The sequence below is a fragment of the Chiloscyllium plagiosum genome, unplaced genomic scaffold (assembly GCF_037043375.1).
Source record: "Chiloscyllium plagiosum isolate Xiang-an unplaced genomic scaffold, Cpla_swu_hap1 HiC_scaffold_22, whole genome shotgun sequence".
In the NCBI taxonomy this organism is placed as follows: domain Eukaryota; kingdom Metazoa; phylum Chordata; class Chondrichthyes; order Orectolobiformes; family Hemiscylliidae; genus Chiloscyllium; species Chiloscyllium plagiosum.
This window is the reverse complement of record NW_028270160.1, coordinates 58,708,238-58,725,186: the sequence shown is the minus strand read 5'-3', so window position 1 is coordinate 58,725,186 and position 16,949 is coordinate 58,708,238. Positions and strand designations below refer to the sequence as shown.

Here is a 16,949-nt window from a genome sequence, read left to right as displayed (position 1 = left end):
GGATCAATTTTATTCTACGATGCTGAAATCCTCCCATAAAGTTTTAAGCATTTTTTCCCACTTTTAAGACAATAAAATGATAAGACATAAGCTTTAGGAGCACAATTAGACCATTTGACCCATCGAGTCTGCTCCACAATTCAATCGTGAATGATATATTTCTTAACCTCATTCACATGTCTTCTCCCGTAACTTGATCGGCTTACTAATCAAGAACCTCTCTATTTCTGTCCTAAATACATTCATTGACTTTGCCTCCACTTCTACGACAAGGAGTTCCATAGATTCACCATCCTTTGGCTGAAGAAATTCCTCCTCATCTCAGTTCTAAAGGGTCATCCCTTCATTTGGAGGCTGTACTCTCGGGTCTAGTCTCACCCTGGAAACATCTTCACGTCTGCTCTATCCACACTTCTCAGTATTCTCCAGGTTTCAGTGAGATCCCCTCTCATTCTTCTAACTCTCAAGTCTGTTGTCAGAAACTCCAACTGCTCCTCATATGATGAGCCCTTCATTCTCGGGATCATTCTTATAAACTTCCTTGGACCCCCTTCAAGGTCAGCACATCTTTCCTTGGACACGAAGCCCAAAACCGCTCTCGGTATTACACTTTCGATCTGACCAGAGCCTTATGCAACTGCAACAGCACATCCCTGCTTTTGTTTTCTAGCCTTCTTGAAATGAATACTAACATTGCATTAACTTTCCTAACTGCCAACTGAATCTGCAGAGAATCCTGAAGTAGGACTCCTAAGTACCTTTGTTTGTCAGATTTACGAATCCTTTTCCCATTTAGAAAATATCTAAGCCTCTATTCTTCCTACCAAAGTACATACATTTACACTTTCCCACTAATTCCAGTTGACACGCCTTTACCTATTCTCCTGGACAGCCTCCCATTTCCTCAACTCTGTCTGTCCTTCCAGCTATCTTTGTGTCATTTGCAAACTAAGCAACAATGCCCACAGCTCCTCTGCAACCATCACTGACTCCAGTGATTCCTGAAAGATCAAGACTTAGGAACTTGTTAGCTTTTAATTCTAATGATTTGGTCAATCCCTGGTGATTGTATTCGTATTAAGTTGCTCCCTCCCTATTTATGTTTTCATTTAAAAATTATTTTTGGGATATTCTATTCTCTGTAGAGAAGGCAGGTGTAAAATACCTATTTGATTGATCCACCGTTTCCTTAGTTCTCATTTTCAATTTCCAAAATCTCTGGAGGACCAACATTCACTTCACCTACTCTTCTCCTTTTTAATTACCAATCCATTTTAATATTTCTAACTTTGGCTTTTACTATAATTTCTCTTTTTAAACATTCTTTATTGCTTTTTATCCAACCTTCTGACAGCCCTCAAACTGAATGTGAAATTCAGACATGCTATGATCAATGTCTTCATTAATTAATTAATTCTGTCTCATTGCACATTATCAGGGTTGGAAGAGTCTGCTTTCTGGTTGGCTGTAAAACATATTGTTTTAAAACACTGTCCGGAAAGCACTCAACTTATTTTCGAAACTGTATTTGTCAACTGATTCATCCATTGCTTATGTAGATGAGAATCACCCAGGACTATCACTGTACCTTACTCACAATCCCCCATTATTTCCTCTTGTTTGCTTGTTTTCTGGTACATTTACTGTTAGAGACTCTACAAAATACTTCCACAAGTGACTTACCTTTACTCTTTCTTATTCTATCCAAACTGGTTCTATGTCTTGATCTTTAGAACAAGCATCATCATCTCTCTATTGCAGTAATATCATCTTAATTGAGGGAGCTATCTCTCTGCATTTTCCTAGCTTTCTGTCCTCCTGAAATGTCATATACTCTTGAGTATTAATGTGCAAGCCTTTTTTATCTTGGAGTCATGTTACTGTAATAGCTAAGAGAGCATACATATTAACCTACTGGAGCCATCAATTTATCCATTTTATTACGAATGCGCAATGTTATTTTACTACGCTAATTAGATATGGAGCACTCAGTTTTTTTTTGCTATTTTTGCAAACTCTAGCTTTGTGCACTGACATGCTCTGATTTCATTTCCCATATTGCTAACTTGCACACTTGCCTTTTCCTCTCTTTTCAGTTTATCATATCTTCCCTCACTTGATCCCTTGCTCCCAATATTTATTTTAACACCCTCTTTACTGCCTCAGTTGTATGAGTTGCCACAACATTGGTTTCAGCATGATTCAGGAAAGACCAGCTCTTGCTTTCCCCAGTGCTAGTGCCAGTGCCCATGAGTTCAAATTCATTTTTCCAACATGCATTTGTTCTCCAATCTTATTTACCTTAGGTTCAATTTGCTCGTGTCTCTAGTAATAATCTGGAGATTATTAACTCCTGTGGTTTGTTTTTTAATTTAGCCCCTAACTGCACATATTTCCAGTAGAACCTTTTTCGCAGTTGTATAAATGTCATTAGGAAGAACAACTGGACTATAACAAGTGGACCCTCCCCCTCATATTGCAGGTTCGTGTCCAACCCAAAGCAAATGGCAGCAGGCATATAACATGTCTTCCGGACTCTTGCTCTCATTTGCGAGAATGGTGTCTACTCCCCTACACAGCTTCCTGCTTCCAATATATTTGTTATTATGTCCTCAACCACCTTCTCTTCCTCTCCTCCCCCCTGCCCCCACACACACACAAAAATGGTGTCTTGCTCATTGATCGTGCAGCCCCCATTTTCAGCCATGCTGATTGCAAGAACCTCTGACTTGATGGGTAAATGCAAAGTTTGAGACTTATTCATTTTTATCTTCTTGATCCTATATTTGCATTCACTTGTGTCTATAGTCACAAAGCAAATCAAAATAAAGACAAACGTAAAGGATGTGACAACCGGGGAACTAAATATCCAGGTACCCTTCCACTATTTGTGTAACAGTGTGACATTCGGCCTCCAGCTCAGTGAGCAGAAGGCCCTCAAGCCACAGTCGCTTATTACAAACGTGTTTACCTTGGATCTTGCTTATGTCCATAAATACCTCTATCCTGCAGCTGCCACATATCACCATCCTAATTACATTGAATTCATAACATTTCATCAGGAAAATCAATAAATTCATGTTTCTTGGCTTGTTTGCAATTATATTCTTCTTGTTTCAGAAATATTCTTGCACACTTAAAATTTTCTTGTGAAGATAAATACGAAATGCTCATCAGGGCAGTCACTCATCTGCTTCCTGTGATGCCACACCTCAATTTTTGTTACCTGACTGGCTTCTGATGGTGTCTACCCAGCTCAGGTCTTCCTGTGTTCTCTCACCACTTTTCTAAGACATGTTCTACTCTTTCTGATAATCCTGGTTAGTATAAAATGGTACAGACTGGGCAGCAGGAAAACTAATTGTCCATGAACAAATCTACAAAATCAAATGCATGTTAGAATTTTAGTATTCTGTGAACAGTTATACAGTTTATGTCAAAGTTTACATTATCTGTGAGTTTTATATATATTGACAGTGAAGTTTAGTTATGACTGTCAGCTTGTTTTAATAATTCTGCATATGAAGTTACTTGAATCTGTTTCCTTGTTCTGGTATTATGCCACTCTATATCTGCAGGACAAAATACCTATTTTCCTTTGGTTTGGTTGCAGAAACCAAAGAACTACCTGTGTCCAAGGCAGTGAAGGTTAAATTAAGCCAGCTTGATAAAACGGAAGATTGCAAAACTACTGTGTGTTTCAGTAATGAACATGGCTCAACTCTACGAGATTTGCTTACCTCAACAGCTGAAAAATTGCAGTTTGGCTCAACTGATGCTGGCATTGCCTTTGCCCCAGTCTTCTCTGCAGGAACCCCTGTAAGTATTGTTGCATTTTATAATAGTGGTGCATGAATTTGCTTTTCTACAGTACAATCATTTATTTATGTACATCAATTATATCAGGGAAATGGTGTAAACTAACAGAACATAGGTAGTTAATCAATAAGCTAGCATTGCCTGTACTTAGAGATTTTAGGAGAAAATTTGATCAATGGTCACTTATTTAACAGTATAAAATGAGCTTGATGCAAGTTATTCAAGTGAGGGTGGAAATGGTTTGATATGTGGGAAAAATACAGCAGGTCAAGCAGCAACAGAGAAAGGGGACTCAACGTTTCAGGTCAGAATGTTACATCAGTCAACTCCCCTTCTCCTCTGATGCTACTTGACCTGCTGTGCTTTTTCCAGCTCCCCCTTTGTCCACGCTGACTCTCTAGCATCTGCAGTCCTCACTATCTCCAATGGTTTGATTTAACAATAATCATGGGAGATGTTAATCTACCTATGACCTGTAAAAGACGGAAGGTCAAAGGTAGCCTGAATGAGTTCATAAAGTGCCCTCTGATCTTACACTATCCCATGAGAAGAAACATCTGTCAACATTTACCCCATCCAGCCCCTTAGAGTCTTAGATGTTTCAATGCGATCACCTCTCATTCTTCTGAATTCAAGTGAGTAGAGTCCCAACCTATTCAACCTTCACTTAGATAACAACTCATCCGTTACCATGGATCATCCTTGTGGAGCTTCTCTAAATTGCCTCCAATGAAATAATATCTTTCCTTAAGTAAGGGAACTGAAATTGTTTAGTAGTCCAATTGTGATCTCCCCAGCAATTCGTATAGTTACAGTAAAGCTTCCCCAACTTTTACTCCAGCCCCTTGAAATAAGGGCAAATATTCCATTACTCTTGATTACCTGCTGCACCTGTGTGTTAGCCTTCTGTGCTTATGCACAAGTACCCCCCCCCCCCGTCCCTTTGTGTTGCAACTTTTTGCAGTTTTTCTCAGTTTAAATAATACGCAGTTCTTTCTTTCTTTGCTTCCAAAATGAAAAATCTCAATCACATTATACTTCATTTATCAACTTTTTCCCCCTTAGCCTTTCAGTATCTCTCTGTAAACTTTGTGTCCCTCTCACAATTTGCCTGTTCATTCTCTTTTTTGTCATCTACAAATTTGCCGACAGTACATTTGCTTCCTTCTGCCAAGCCATAAATATATATTATGAACAGTTACAATCCCAGTACTGATCCTTTTGGAACCCACTGGTTACAGGTTGCCAATCTGACAATGAACCTCTTATCCCCATTTTCTGTTTCCTTCTCATGAGCAAGTCTTATTCATGCCAGTGTACTATTTCCAACTCTTTGGCCAGTTAACTTAACCAGTTGTGAGGTATCTTGTCGAACAACGTTCATAAAGCCATGCTGAACCTGCTTGATTAGGTTTCTAAATGTTCTGCTATCACTTCCTTGATAATTGATTCCAGTACTTGTCCAACAATAGATGTTAGGCTAACCTGCTTTTTGTCGTTTTCCAATTCTCCAGTACTTCTCCAGAATGCAAGGGTTTTTGAAAAATTGCAACCAATGAATCCTCTTTCTCTGAGGCAACTTCTTTTGAGATTTTAGAAAGTAAGCCATCAAAGCCTGGGGTCTTATCTGCCTTTAGCCCCATTAGTTTGTCAAATACTGCTTCTCTAGTGATGGACTTAATTCCTCCACACATCCTTCAGTTTTAATGAGATGTTTACAGTATCTTCCACCATAAATACTGGTGCAAAATATTTATTTAACTTAGAGTTATATAGATGTACAGCACAGAATCAGGCCCTTCAGTTCAATTTGTCCATGCTGACCAGCAATCCAAAATAAATCTAGTCCCATTTGCTGGCATTTGGCCTGTGTCCCTCTTAAACCCTTCCTATCCATTTACTCATCCAGATGCCTTTTAAATGTTGTAATTCTACCAGCCTCTACTTCTTCTGGTAGCTCATTCCATACGTACACCTCCCTCTATGTGAAAACCATTGCCCCTTAGGTCTCTTATAAATCTTAGCCATCTTACCTTAAACCTGTGCCCTATAGTTTTGCACTGCGAGTCATAGGCAATTCTTGTCTTTTTATTTTTCTTTTTAGACTGGGAGAGGAGCAAGAAGCATGCCAAACCTCTTGGATGACATAATTGCATCGGTAGTGGAAAATAAGATTCCAGCAAGTAAATCAGTGAAATTATGTGGAAAAGAAGAAACAAAGCAGAATTTACAAGAAACCAAAAAACTCAACACACAAACAATCAGCACAAATCATTCTGAAGTACCACATTCTTGGCTTTGTGATGGGTTTTTACTCTGGCTCCAAGATCCTACAAATTCCAACAATTGGAAGATATTCGGGGAATGCTGGAGACGTGACCAGGTACAAATTGATATTCAGGAAGTAAAAGCAAATGTAAATGATTAAAGCATTACCAATGGGATTAAGATTGTGGCCGTTGATATTAGATATATTATTCTTAAACCACTTCAAAATAATGTTATTACAGTATCAATAAATGTATGAATAAGTGAAAAATTAGACATTGTTCCCTGATATTAGCAGACATTCAATTAAGCAAGACATGGTTTTATGTATTTGGAAATGAGAATCTGATGCAAATATGTTCAGAAACTGATTGATTAGAAATTACACCAAAATTGTTCTTCAAAATATTCTCTTCATTCTCTCAAAAACTTTATTTTTCAGCCTGTTCTTGTATCTGGTGTGCACAAAAAACTAAATTCCAACATTTGGAAACCTGAAAGCTTTTGTGAGGAATTTGGAGACCAGAAGGTTGACCTAGTTAACTGCAAAGATGGCAGTATAATCTCCAACACAAAAATTCAAGACTTCTGGGATGGTTTTGAAGATTTAACGAGTAAGTGTGGTATCAGTGAGTGATTCAGTACTGTTGTAATTATAACCAATAATTAAACTACATTAGCTGTTTGGATTCTTGATTTAATTGACAGTGTTTTTATTTGCTTTCTCACATGGAGTCATAGAGATGTACAGCATGGAAACAGACCCTTCGGTCCAACTCGTCCATGCCAACCAGATATCCCAAACCAATCTAGTCCCACCTGCCAGCACCTGGTCCAAACCTTTTTAAATCCTTTCTATTCATATACCCATCCAGATGCTTTATAAATGTTGTAATTGTACTAGTCTCTCCACCATTTCCTCTGGCAGCCCTTTCCACATATGCACCACCCTGTGCGTGAAAACATTGCCCCTTAAGTCTCTTTTATATCTTTCCCCTCTCACCCTAAACCTATGCCCTCTAGTTCTGGTCTCCCCCACCCCAGAGAAAAGACATTCTCTATTTACCCTATCCATGCCCTTCATGATTTTATTAACCTCTGTAAGGTCACCTTTCAGTCTCCGACGCTCCAGCGAAAACAGCCCCAGCCTATTCAACCATTCCCTATAGCTCAAATCCTACAACACCGGCAACACCCTGGTAAATCTTTTCTGAACCCTTTCAAGTTTCACAACATCCTCCCGATAGGAGGGAGACCAGAATTGCACACAATATTCCAAAAGTGGCCTAACCAATGTCCTGTACAGCCGCAACATGACCTCCCAACTCCTGTATTCAACACTCTGACCAATAAAGGAAAGCATACCAAACACTGCCTTCACTATCCTATCGACCTGTGACTCCACTTTCAAGAAGCTATGAACCTGCACTCCAAGGTCTCTTTGTTCAGCAACACTCCCTAGGACCTTACCATTAAGTGTGTAAGTCCTGCTGAGGTTTGCTTTCCCAAATGCAGCACCTCGCATTTATCAAAATGAAACTCTATCTGCCACTCCTCAGCCCATTGGCCCATCCGATCAAGATCCTATTGTAATCTGAGGTAACCTTCTTCGCTGTCCACTACACCTCCAATTTTGGTGTCGTCTGCAAACTTACTATACCTCTGATACTCACATCCAAATCATTTATATAAATGATGAAAAGTAGTGGAACCAGCACCGATCTTTGTGGCACACCACTGGTCACAGGCGTCCAGTCTGAAAAGTAACCCTCCACCACCACCCTCTGTCTTCTACCTTTGAGCCAGTTCTGTATCCAAACGGCTTGTTCTCCCTGTATTCCATGAGATCTAACCTTACTAACCAGTCTCCCATGGGGACCCTTGTCGAACGACTTAGTGAAGTGCACGTAGGTCATGTCCACTTGTCTGCCCTCATTAATCCTTTTGTAACTTCAAAAAACTCAATCAACTTCGTGAGACATGATTCCCCACGCACAAAGCCATGTTGACTATCCCTAATCAGTCCTTGCCTTTCCAAATACATGTACATCTGTCCGTCAGGATTTCCTCCAACAACATGCCCACCACTAATGTCAGGCTCACTGGTCTATAGTTCCCTGGCTTGTCCTTACCACCTTTTTAAATAGTGGCACCATGTTAGCCAACCTCCCGTCTTCCACCACCTCAACTGTGACTGTCGATGATACAAATATCTCAGCAAGAGGCCCAGCAATCACTTCCCTAGCTTCCCACAGAGTTCTAGGGTACACCTAATCACCCTGGGGATTTATCCACCTTTATGCGTTTCAAGACATCCAGAGCTTCCTCCTCTGTAATATAGACATTTTTCAAGATGTCACCATCTATTTTCCTACATTCTATATCTTCCATGTCCTTTTCCACAGTAAACACTGATGCAAAATAATCATTTAGTATCTTCCCCCATTATGTTCAACTGTACTTTGTTTTCTAAAGGCAATTGTAAATCAAATATTTTGAAGTTTACAAAAACTTTTGTTTGAAAATAGTTTTTGATAAGAACCAAAACAGTTGTGCTCTGGAAGTTTAATACATTTATATTTTCTCTGAAATAATCAAAATCTTTATTCTTTGTGTAGAACGAATCAAATCTAAAAATGGGGAATCCATGTTACTGAAGATGAAGGATTGGCCCTCTGGTGATGATTTCAGAACTGTGATGCCTTCCAGGTAAAAGCTACAACTGAAAATGCATTTGGAATTTTGACTTACAGCTCTAACCTTCTAGGAGATAGTGAGGTCTGCAGATGCTGGGGATCAGAGGTGAGAATGTGTTGCTCGAAAAGCACAGCAGGTCAGGCAGCATCCGAGGAGTAGGAAAATTGACGTTTCAGGTCAGAACCCTTCATCAGTCCATTCATGATGAGGGCTTCGGCCTGAAACATCGATTTTCCTGCTCCTCAGTTGCTGTCTGACCTGCTGTGCTTTTCCAGCAACACACATTCAGCTCTCACTTATGCCTACTTGCATTGACACACTTTATCTCTTGTGCTCTTTTAAATCTTTATGCAGCTTGTATAATTGCAAGTGAATTTTAGGTCAGAGGTATTCTGTGACTGTATCTGTAACTTTAGATAGTTACAAAAGGTATAAGATATATGTTGTCATCACCTTTTTCCCTCTGGGAGATGTGCTACTCGCATCATAGGTAAAGTCAGGAACTCAGGACTTGCGAAAAGAGAATGCCTTACCCTGCATGTGACACAGTGTGCAAAATTGTGTGCTGCCTTGACTTTTTTTTTCAGTTAAGCAAGTAGAAAAGTATAGGAAGAAATCATATCCCAAAGTTTCTTATGTTTCAAGTAACGCATCTAACTATGAGAAGTCTAGTCTGTTCAGCAATCTTAATTTTAATTGCTCCGCCAGTAATGTTGACATAGCTATCATTGATTGGCCGGAAGGCACATCTGGTTTACTTATGGCCTTTTAGGGAAGGAAATCTGCCATCCTTCTGTGGAATGGCTTACACGTGACTCAGACCCATGATCATGTGGTTACATCTTAACTACTCCCTGAAAAGGTCCAATAGCTTAATTGAAAGGCAACTAAGAGTGAGCAACAAATATTGGTCTAACCAGCAACATCCGCATGATTTGGAAAAGTGTATTGTGAGAAAATTATTGTATTAACACTGCTTTATAAATATAATTAGATATACTTTGAATTTTGTACTCTATTTTGTTGTAACAGCTTCCGGTATCGTAATTTTATGAATCAGCTGTGTGAATAACCTACTGTTATTGTGCTACGCAGTTAGTAAAACATTTTTTGGTGTGATGATTGTCATCAATATTCTTCAGTTAAGTCATTACTATGTCTCTTTTCCAGCACTTAGAGAATCTATAAGTTTTTTAAAATTTCTTTGCAGGTTTGATGATCTTATGAAAAATTTGCCACTACCAGAGTATTGTGATCCAGAAGGAAATCTGAACTTGGCATCCCGAATCCCAAGTTTCTTTGTACGACCAGATTTGGGGCCAAAACTATATGGTGCTTATGGTGAGCATAGAAAGTTAGTACACTATCTACAATAATATGGTTAACTGGTTGGAAAAGACAAATTTCTAAATTATTCCTTTTTTTTAACAGGGCAATCAACCATTAAGGAACATGGAACGACCAATCTCCACCTAGACATTGCTGATGTAATCAATGTGCTTGTTTATGTTGGTGTGCCAAAAGGAAATGGGAACAATCACAGAGCAGGTAATTTCTCAAAGCTTCCTTTTCACTGTGAGCCGATGGATCTTTTCATCGTAGCACTGTTTTCAGTGTCTGGCTGTCCATAATATAGAATGGAAGAAGCACTCATTTTGAATGTACTGAGAATTGTGAATAGTTTGCTGTAGCAGTAAAGATTCTAGTAACATACCTTGGTTTACATACACCTTCACCTCAGATCTCAAATGTATTCCCCTTAAATGGTTTCTCAGTTAGTTAACTCTGATTTGATGGACAGTAGCCAGCAATATGTAGTTCATGGACCTGGATTTGCTGAAATGACACGCACTGTTGTTACAGTGGAAACCACAGAATCAGAGAATCGCTACAGTGTGGAAATAGGCCATTTGGTCCATCAAGTCCACACAGACCCATCCCTTTACCCTATAACCCTGCATTTTATATGGCTAATACGCCTATCCTACACATGCCTGGACACTATGGGCTATTTAGCATGACCAATCCACCTAACTTGCACACCTTTGGAATGTGGGAGGAAAATGGAGCAGTTGGCGGAAACCCACACAGACGTGGAGAGAACATGCAAACTCCATACAGTCAGTCACCCAAGGCTGGAATCAAACCTGGATTCCTGGTAAGGTGAGGCAACAGTGCTCGCCACCGTGCCGCCCTAAACCTTGCAAAAAAAGACTTCCGTCTTTATTCAAAACGTTACCTAAACTGATGATCTTTCTGGTTCCCTCGAGATTCTCACTGAAAATGTTTTAAGGCTAATTATCAGAAGCTCTAGACCCCATTAAAATTAGCACAATCAAGTTTGTTGAATTAAGATTATTGCAATTGCCATAGTCACTTTGATTATTACAGATTGGTGCTAAGAATCATTGCAATAGTTCAATTGCATAGTCGGTTGACCTGATTTAAGACTTAATTGAAATCTTAAAATTCAATCAAATAGTAAAATCATTGTTTGAGAACCGGGCACATGTTAATTTCACCAGGTTGAAAATTTTATTTTAATACTTAGTGATCTTGCGTGTTCAGCATGGATTGCAACTGAAAACGAAATATGATTTGGGATTGAATAGCATTCTGGCAGAATCTTTATTCATTTGCATTTCATTTATAATTTATATGTATAATGGGTTAAATACAAACTGATGGCGCCAATTAAACCAGTTGAATTTACCACTAGAGCATTGGGTGGTACAATATTCCTTGGTGCCCAAGCACCAAAAGGCACTTCTGCCCACGATGGAGTGATAGAAAACAGGGATACACAAGAGGCCAGAATTGGAAGAAACATTGATATCTTGGATGATTATAGAGCTCAAGGAGGTGAAATGGGAGGTTAGAAACATGTCAGTAGCTGATAAGGACATAAACCAGTGACAACATCACCTCCAATCGGGCAACTTCTCTGTAAACATCAAGAAGTATAATACTGTTTGATCCTGCAACTTGAGATAGTTAAGGTGAGGCCATACCTACTCACTATACAATTATGCTCATCAAGGTGACATTTCACCAATATCCTAATGAATTGCATGTGAAAAACCATGAATTCCCTGCTGCAATCTTCTGAATAGAGCACCATTTAGAAATGCTGTTGAAGCCAAATAGAAACTCAGAGCAATAGAATATCTTGGGAATTGACCCTAGCAGTATCATACAATTCTTTAACATTCTGAGTTGACAGAGAAAAGCCAACATGTGCACCAAGAGGTTTAATATCTATAGGTGTATAACTCAGATCTGTGCAGTGTGTTCAACTTATCCGTAGATGCTGTTTTAGGACTTAACAATTGGCAATCTGACAATCCAGCAATATTTTATTGTTCAAAAAGGCTCTTTTGACTGATATAAGTTCTTGTTTTTAAACTTTAATCCATCAACACAATTAATGGTCAGACCTAGAACTGATGTGAGGAGGCCTATATAATATATTAAAATTCTGTGATACTGTATAAGCTGGTCCTAGAACTAATGAACTTTATGTTCAATACTCTGAGAGCATTTCAAATGTAATTCATTGGCGCTGAATTGCTTTGGGATGTCTTGGGGCACAAGAAAGATGCTATAACAATTCAGTTTTTGTTTGCATATTGTGTATCGTCAAGAACAGCTCTTAGAAGTAATAGGGTTTGCAAAATGCCCAATTAATCTTCCTCTTACGGCAAACTTTATCTTGTAACCAGAAGAGCATGTCTTGTCAGCACTAACACAGATCCTTTCTTCCAAACTAAGGAAAGATGATATTAGGGATTTTGGGGCTGGGCTGAACTGAGAGAGAAGTGAAACAGTGACTTTCATTATCACAAGAATGTGTTAAATGTAAGCACTTGCTTATGTTTTTCAGAGGTGTCATCTTTGTCAGTTCCCACTGTATGAAAGGAATTATCATGGAGTAGAATGCAATATAACCGAACTTCAGTGTCAAAGACTCTCTCATTGTGTTGACCCACGTCCTGGCTTAGCCTGAATTTTAGTACCGTACATAACCTCATCTGGATATGATTGACCGAGTTATTTTAGAATGTATACTGATTGCCCATCAGTGATAAATACCCTCTGATACAGAATTAGACAAAGGTCTCACTTATTGTGTGGTTTGGCATGCAGTAGCTGGTTGCTTAGCAGAAAGGGGTGATCACCCAGTGCTTTTCCAAAACTTATTTCTGATTAGTCAAGTAATCACTATTCTATCAAGTTAATTAATGATACTATTGTAAACTTAATGGCTGGTTATTAAATGGGCAAAAAATCGTTGGGAGTTTTTACACCCATGAAGTGTTATCTGAGATGGTTGCCCATTGAACAAAATAGGAAACAGTTCTTGCCAGCTCTTTCAGGATTGAAATCTGGCCAAATTCCTAAACACTTATTACTGTATTCGCAAAATAAACACTTCCTGGGACCTGATTACCAGAGTAATTTGTGTTTCAAAAGAAAAACAAAGTGGCAGTTTATAAAGTTAATTTCCAATCCCATATGTTCAAACTGTTAAGCTTAAGCATTGGAGCATTATGGAAAATGTCCAATTTGTTTTTCTACCCAGCTATCTTGAAAAAAATTGAGGAAGATGAAATTGATGACACCACAAAGAAACGATTGAAGGATGGGGACGAGCTTCCAGGTGCTTTGTGGCACATCTTTTCAGCCAAAGATACCCACAAAATTAAGGAATTTCTACAAAAGGTGAGCAGTTTACACATTTATACAAAACAACTACAAGTGAAGTGCAGTTGTCATGTTGTGAAAGTATTGAAGTTGTCACACAGAATCAGTGTTATTAACGGGTTTTAGAAATGAGAAAGTTTAATGGTTCTGTCGGCGAAGAAATTTACAATGAGTTTTTTCAATTGCCATTGAAATAAGCACAAAATGAAATCACCTTATCAAGATATTGCAGAATTAACTCTTTTTAAATGTTTGACACTATTCAAGTCTTGTATTGAAAAGGAAACTTTATTAAAACAAGATAATTTTCTGTAATTTGACCAACCCATAAGTTTATATTCCTTGGGAGATGTAGTATTCATTTAACTTCTCTATTAAAAAAACTATGTGTAAGTAAAACTAATTTCTTATGAAATCAGGGCTGATTGAGGCAAGAATCATTTGTTTTAGTAATTCAAAGTATATTTATATTTAGTGAACCCAGTATAAAACATTGATGATAAATTTATTTCTCCATTGTGCCCCTATCAAAAGAGTCATGAGGATCAGGGTCAGGAATCACCCGACCATGATCCGATCCGCGATCAGACCTGTTACCTAAATAAGAAACTGCGCCGAAGACTCTATGAAGAAAGTGGAATACGCAGCTGGTCCATCTTCCAGTTCTTGGGTGATGCAGTCTTAATACCAGCAGGAGCACTTCGTCAGGTAATTCAAGGCAGTCTCTGCCAGTACATTTTAAAAAGCAAGCAACAGAAGCAGCTGCAGGCTGTTTGGTTTTTGAAAGATCTAATAACTATATTACTGTTGCTGGGTCAAAATTTATTTGTCAGCAATCTGAGAGTTGTTTACAAGAGCACCCAGGTTCCTCAGAATATCAACATTCACCACACTCTCCGTTTCAAAAATGGTTGGTTCCCAGTGTGTCAGGTTTGCCTTAGAAGGAAAGGCTTATACTCATTGGAATTTAGGAGAATGAAAGATGGTCCTGGACTTGATTCCAGCCCTGGGAGACTGTGTGGAGTTTGCAGATTCTCCCCGTGTCTGCATGGGTTTCCTCCGACTGCTCCAGTTTCCTCCCACAGTCCAAAGATGTGCAGGTTAGGTGAGTTGGCCATGCTAAATTGCCCATAGTGTTCAGAGATGTGTAGGGTAGGTGGATTAGCCAAGGGAAATGCAGGGTTAGTCAGGGGAAATGTAGAATAATAAGGGTGGAGGAATGGGTCTGTGTGGGTTACTCTTTAGGAGAGGTGGTGTGTCATTGTTGGGCCAAATGGTCTGTTTCCAAACTGTCGGGATTCTATGGTTTTATTGAAACGTAACATTCTGAGGGGGATTGACAGGGTAGTTTCCCTTGGAAAACCATCAGGAACTGGGGATACAATTTCAAAATTGGACAGATGTTTGGTCAACAGGGATTCAGCAGTTATAGAGATCAGAGAGGAAGATAAAGTCCAAATCAGATCAGCCTGCTCCTACTTCTTATGTTCGTGTGTGCTGCCTTTGAATTTTTCATGTTATGTTCCATGTGTCATGTTCTTACTCACTCACTGAACCTGTCTTTGATATGTAAGCTCTGTTGTCCTCCTCACAACTTACTTACCTTCTTAACATTGTGTCTTTAACAAATGTGGATACATTATACTCAGTATCAACATTCCCTCTTTGCTGTGCATGCAGCTGTTCTGATGTTGGCATGCTAATCGTGGCATTAATTTTCAGTTACGGAAGTCACTGCTGCACGTGGCCAATACAGAAATGCCAACCTAAAAATGACTTACAGTTTATTTCTAAGCTCTTCTGTTTGTTAGCTAATCCTCAATTAATGCTCACCAATCCCATGAACCCTGATTTTGTAAAATATTCCCTTCACAGAATTGTTCCAGCACACCACTTAGCCGATCATCTCTCCTCCAGCTCTCCAGTTGAGCATTTCCCTTAGTGCCATTCTCTTGGTTTCTCTCCATAACCCTGCACATTCTTCTTTTTTAAATAACAGTAGAATTCCCTTTTGAATTCCTCAACTGAACTGCCTCCGGCACACCTGTCGGCAGTGGATTCCAAACCTTAATCATTAATGTATGAGAAAAAAAATTACGTCATCTTTGCTTCTTTTGTCAAGTAAATCTGTGCCCTCATTCTTGATCCTTTAATGAGTGAAATAGTTTCTCCCTGTGTACTCTGACCAAATCTGTCATGATTCTAAATTTGTCTATCAAATACCCTCTTGAGTCCTTTTTTTCCCCAAGGAAAATAGTCCCAGCTTCTCCAATCAGTCTTCATAACTGAGTTTCCTCTGTGAAACCATTCTCATGAATATTTTCTGCACTGTCTCCCATGTGTTCCTAAAGTGTTGTGGTACCAAATTGAATGCGTTTAGAGGTTGATGTCCACTACCTGTCACAAAACCTGTAGCAAGTTAGTTAATTAGATTTTCCCTTAACAAAATCATGCTGCCATTCCTTAATTTGTCCCTGTTACTATTAATTTTGCTGCAAATTATTGCTCTAGAATTCTTCCTTCAACGATCGGCCTCATGATTTCTGAAGAAGTTTCACTGGACCTGAAACTTTAGCTCTGCACTCTCTCCATAGATGCTGCCAGATCTGCCAAATTTCCCCAGCAATTTCTGTTTTTGTTTTGTATTCTCTCTCTGGGCTTCATTTCCACCTATCGCTTACTCTTCCACCATCCCCCCAGCTCATCTTCGGCGGGGTCGGTGTGGACTTGTTGGGCCGAAGGGCCTGTTTCCACACTCTAAGTAATCTAATCTAAAACCAGAAGTCATTATCTCAGAGTAAGGAGTCACCCATTTAAGGCAGAGAGGAGGAGGAATTACTTCTGAGAGTTGTGAATCTATGGAATTCTTTACCACAGAAGGTTGGGTCATTAAGTACATTTAAGGCTGAGATAGAGTTTTAATGAGTAATGAATCCAGGGTTATGGGATAAGTGGAGTTGAGGTTTAACAGATCAACTCTGATCTCATTGAATGGCGGAGCAGACTCAAAGGCCCAGTGCCATAGTTCTGATACATCTTATGACCTTATGGTGGGTAAAAGCTTGGTTTTTAGACCATAGTATTTAATGTTATTTGATTGTTTTCAAAAGTGGGCCGTGGTCATCATTTCTGTATCCTTAATATATAATATTTTACCCTTAAAAAGCAATAAGGTAAAGTTTATGTTGCCAAGTCTCAGTTGTATATAATTTAGTTATTATGTAAGTCAGGTGCAACGATCACTCTTCTTTATGTTTTTCAGATGCAAAGTATTCACAGTTGCATTCAGGTCTCTGAGGACTTTGTATCACCAGAACATTCGATGCAATCTTTCCATCTCTCACAGGAACTGAGGCACCAGTCAAAACATGAGCTAAACTATGAGGATAAACTGCAGGTATTGACTTTTCCTCATTTAAATCATATGACTAGTATAATTTTCTTGAGAAAAGAAGATGAGT

General features: G+C 39.0%; 1 protein-coding gene across 5 annotated transcripts in view; it reads left to right on the top strand.

Annotated features, from left to right (window-relative positions):
• The window catches only part of jmjd1cb (jumonji domain containing 1Cb), a 393,296-nt gene that overhangs the window by 368,053 nt on the left and 8,294 nt on the right, over positions 1–16,949 (top strand). For all 5 annotated transcript variants that reach the window (XM_087999115.1, XM_087999116.1, XM_087999114.1 and 2 more), the window contains 9 exons: positions 3,614–3,819; positions 5,924–6,202; positions 6,530–6,701; positions 8,706–8,796; positions 9,995–10,125; positions 10,216–10,332; positions 13,367–13,506; positions 14,023–14,196; positions 16,751–16,885. In XM_087999115.1, coding sequence (XP_087855241.1) covers positions 3,614–3,819; positions 5,924–6,202; positions 6,530–6,701; positions 8,706–8,796; positions 9,995–10,125; positions 10,216–10,332; positions 13,367–13,506; positions 14,023–14,196; positions 16,751–16,885 — 1,445 coding nt within the window. The remainder of the gene's footprint in view (positions 1–3,613; positions 3,820–5,923; positions 6,203–6,529; positions 6,702–8,705; positions 8,797–9,994; positions 10,126–10,215; positions 10,333–13,366; positions 13,507–14,022; positions 14,197–16,750; positions 16,886–16,949) is intronic.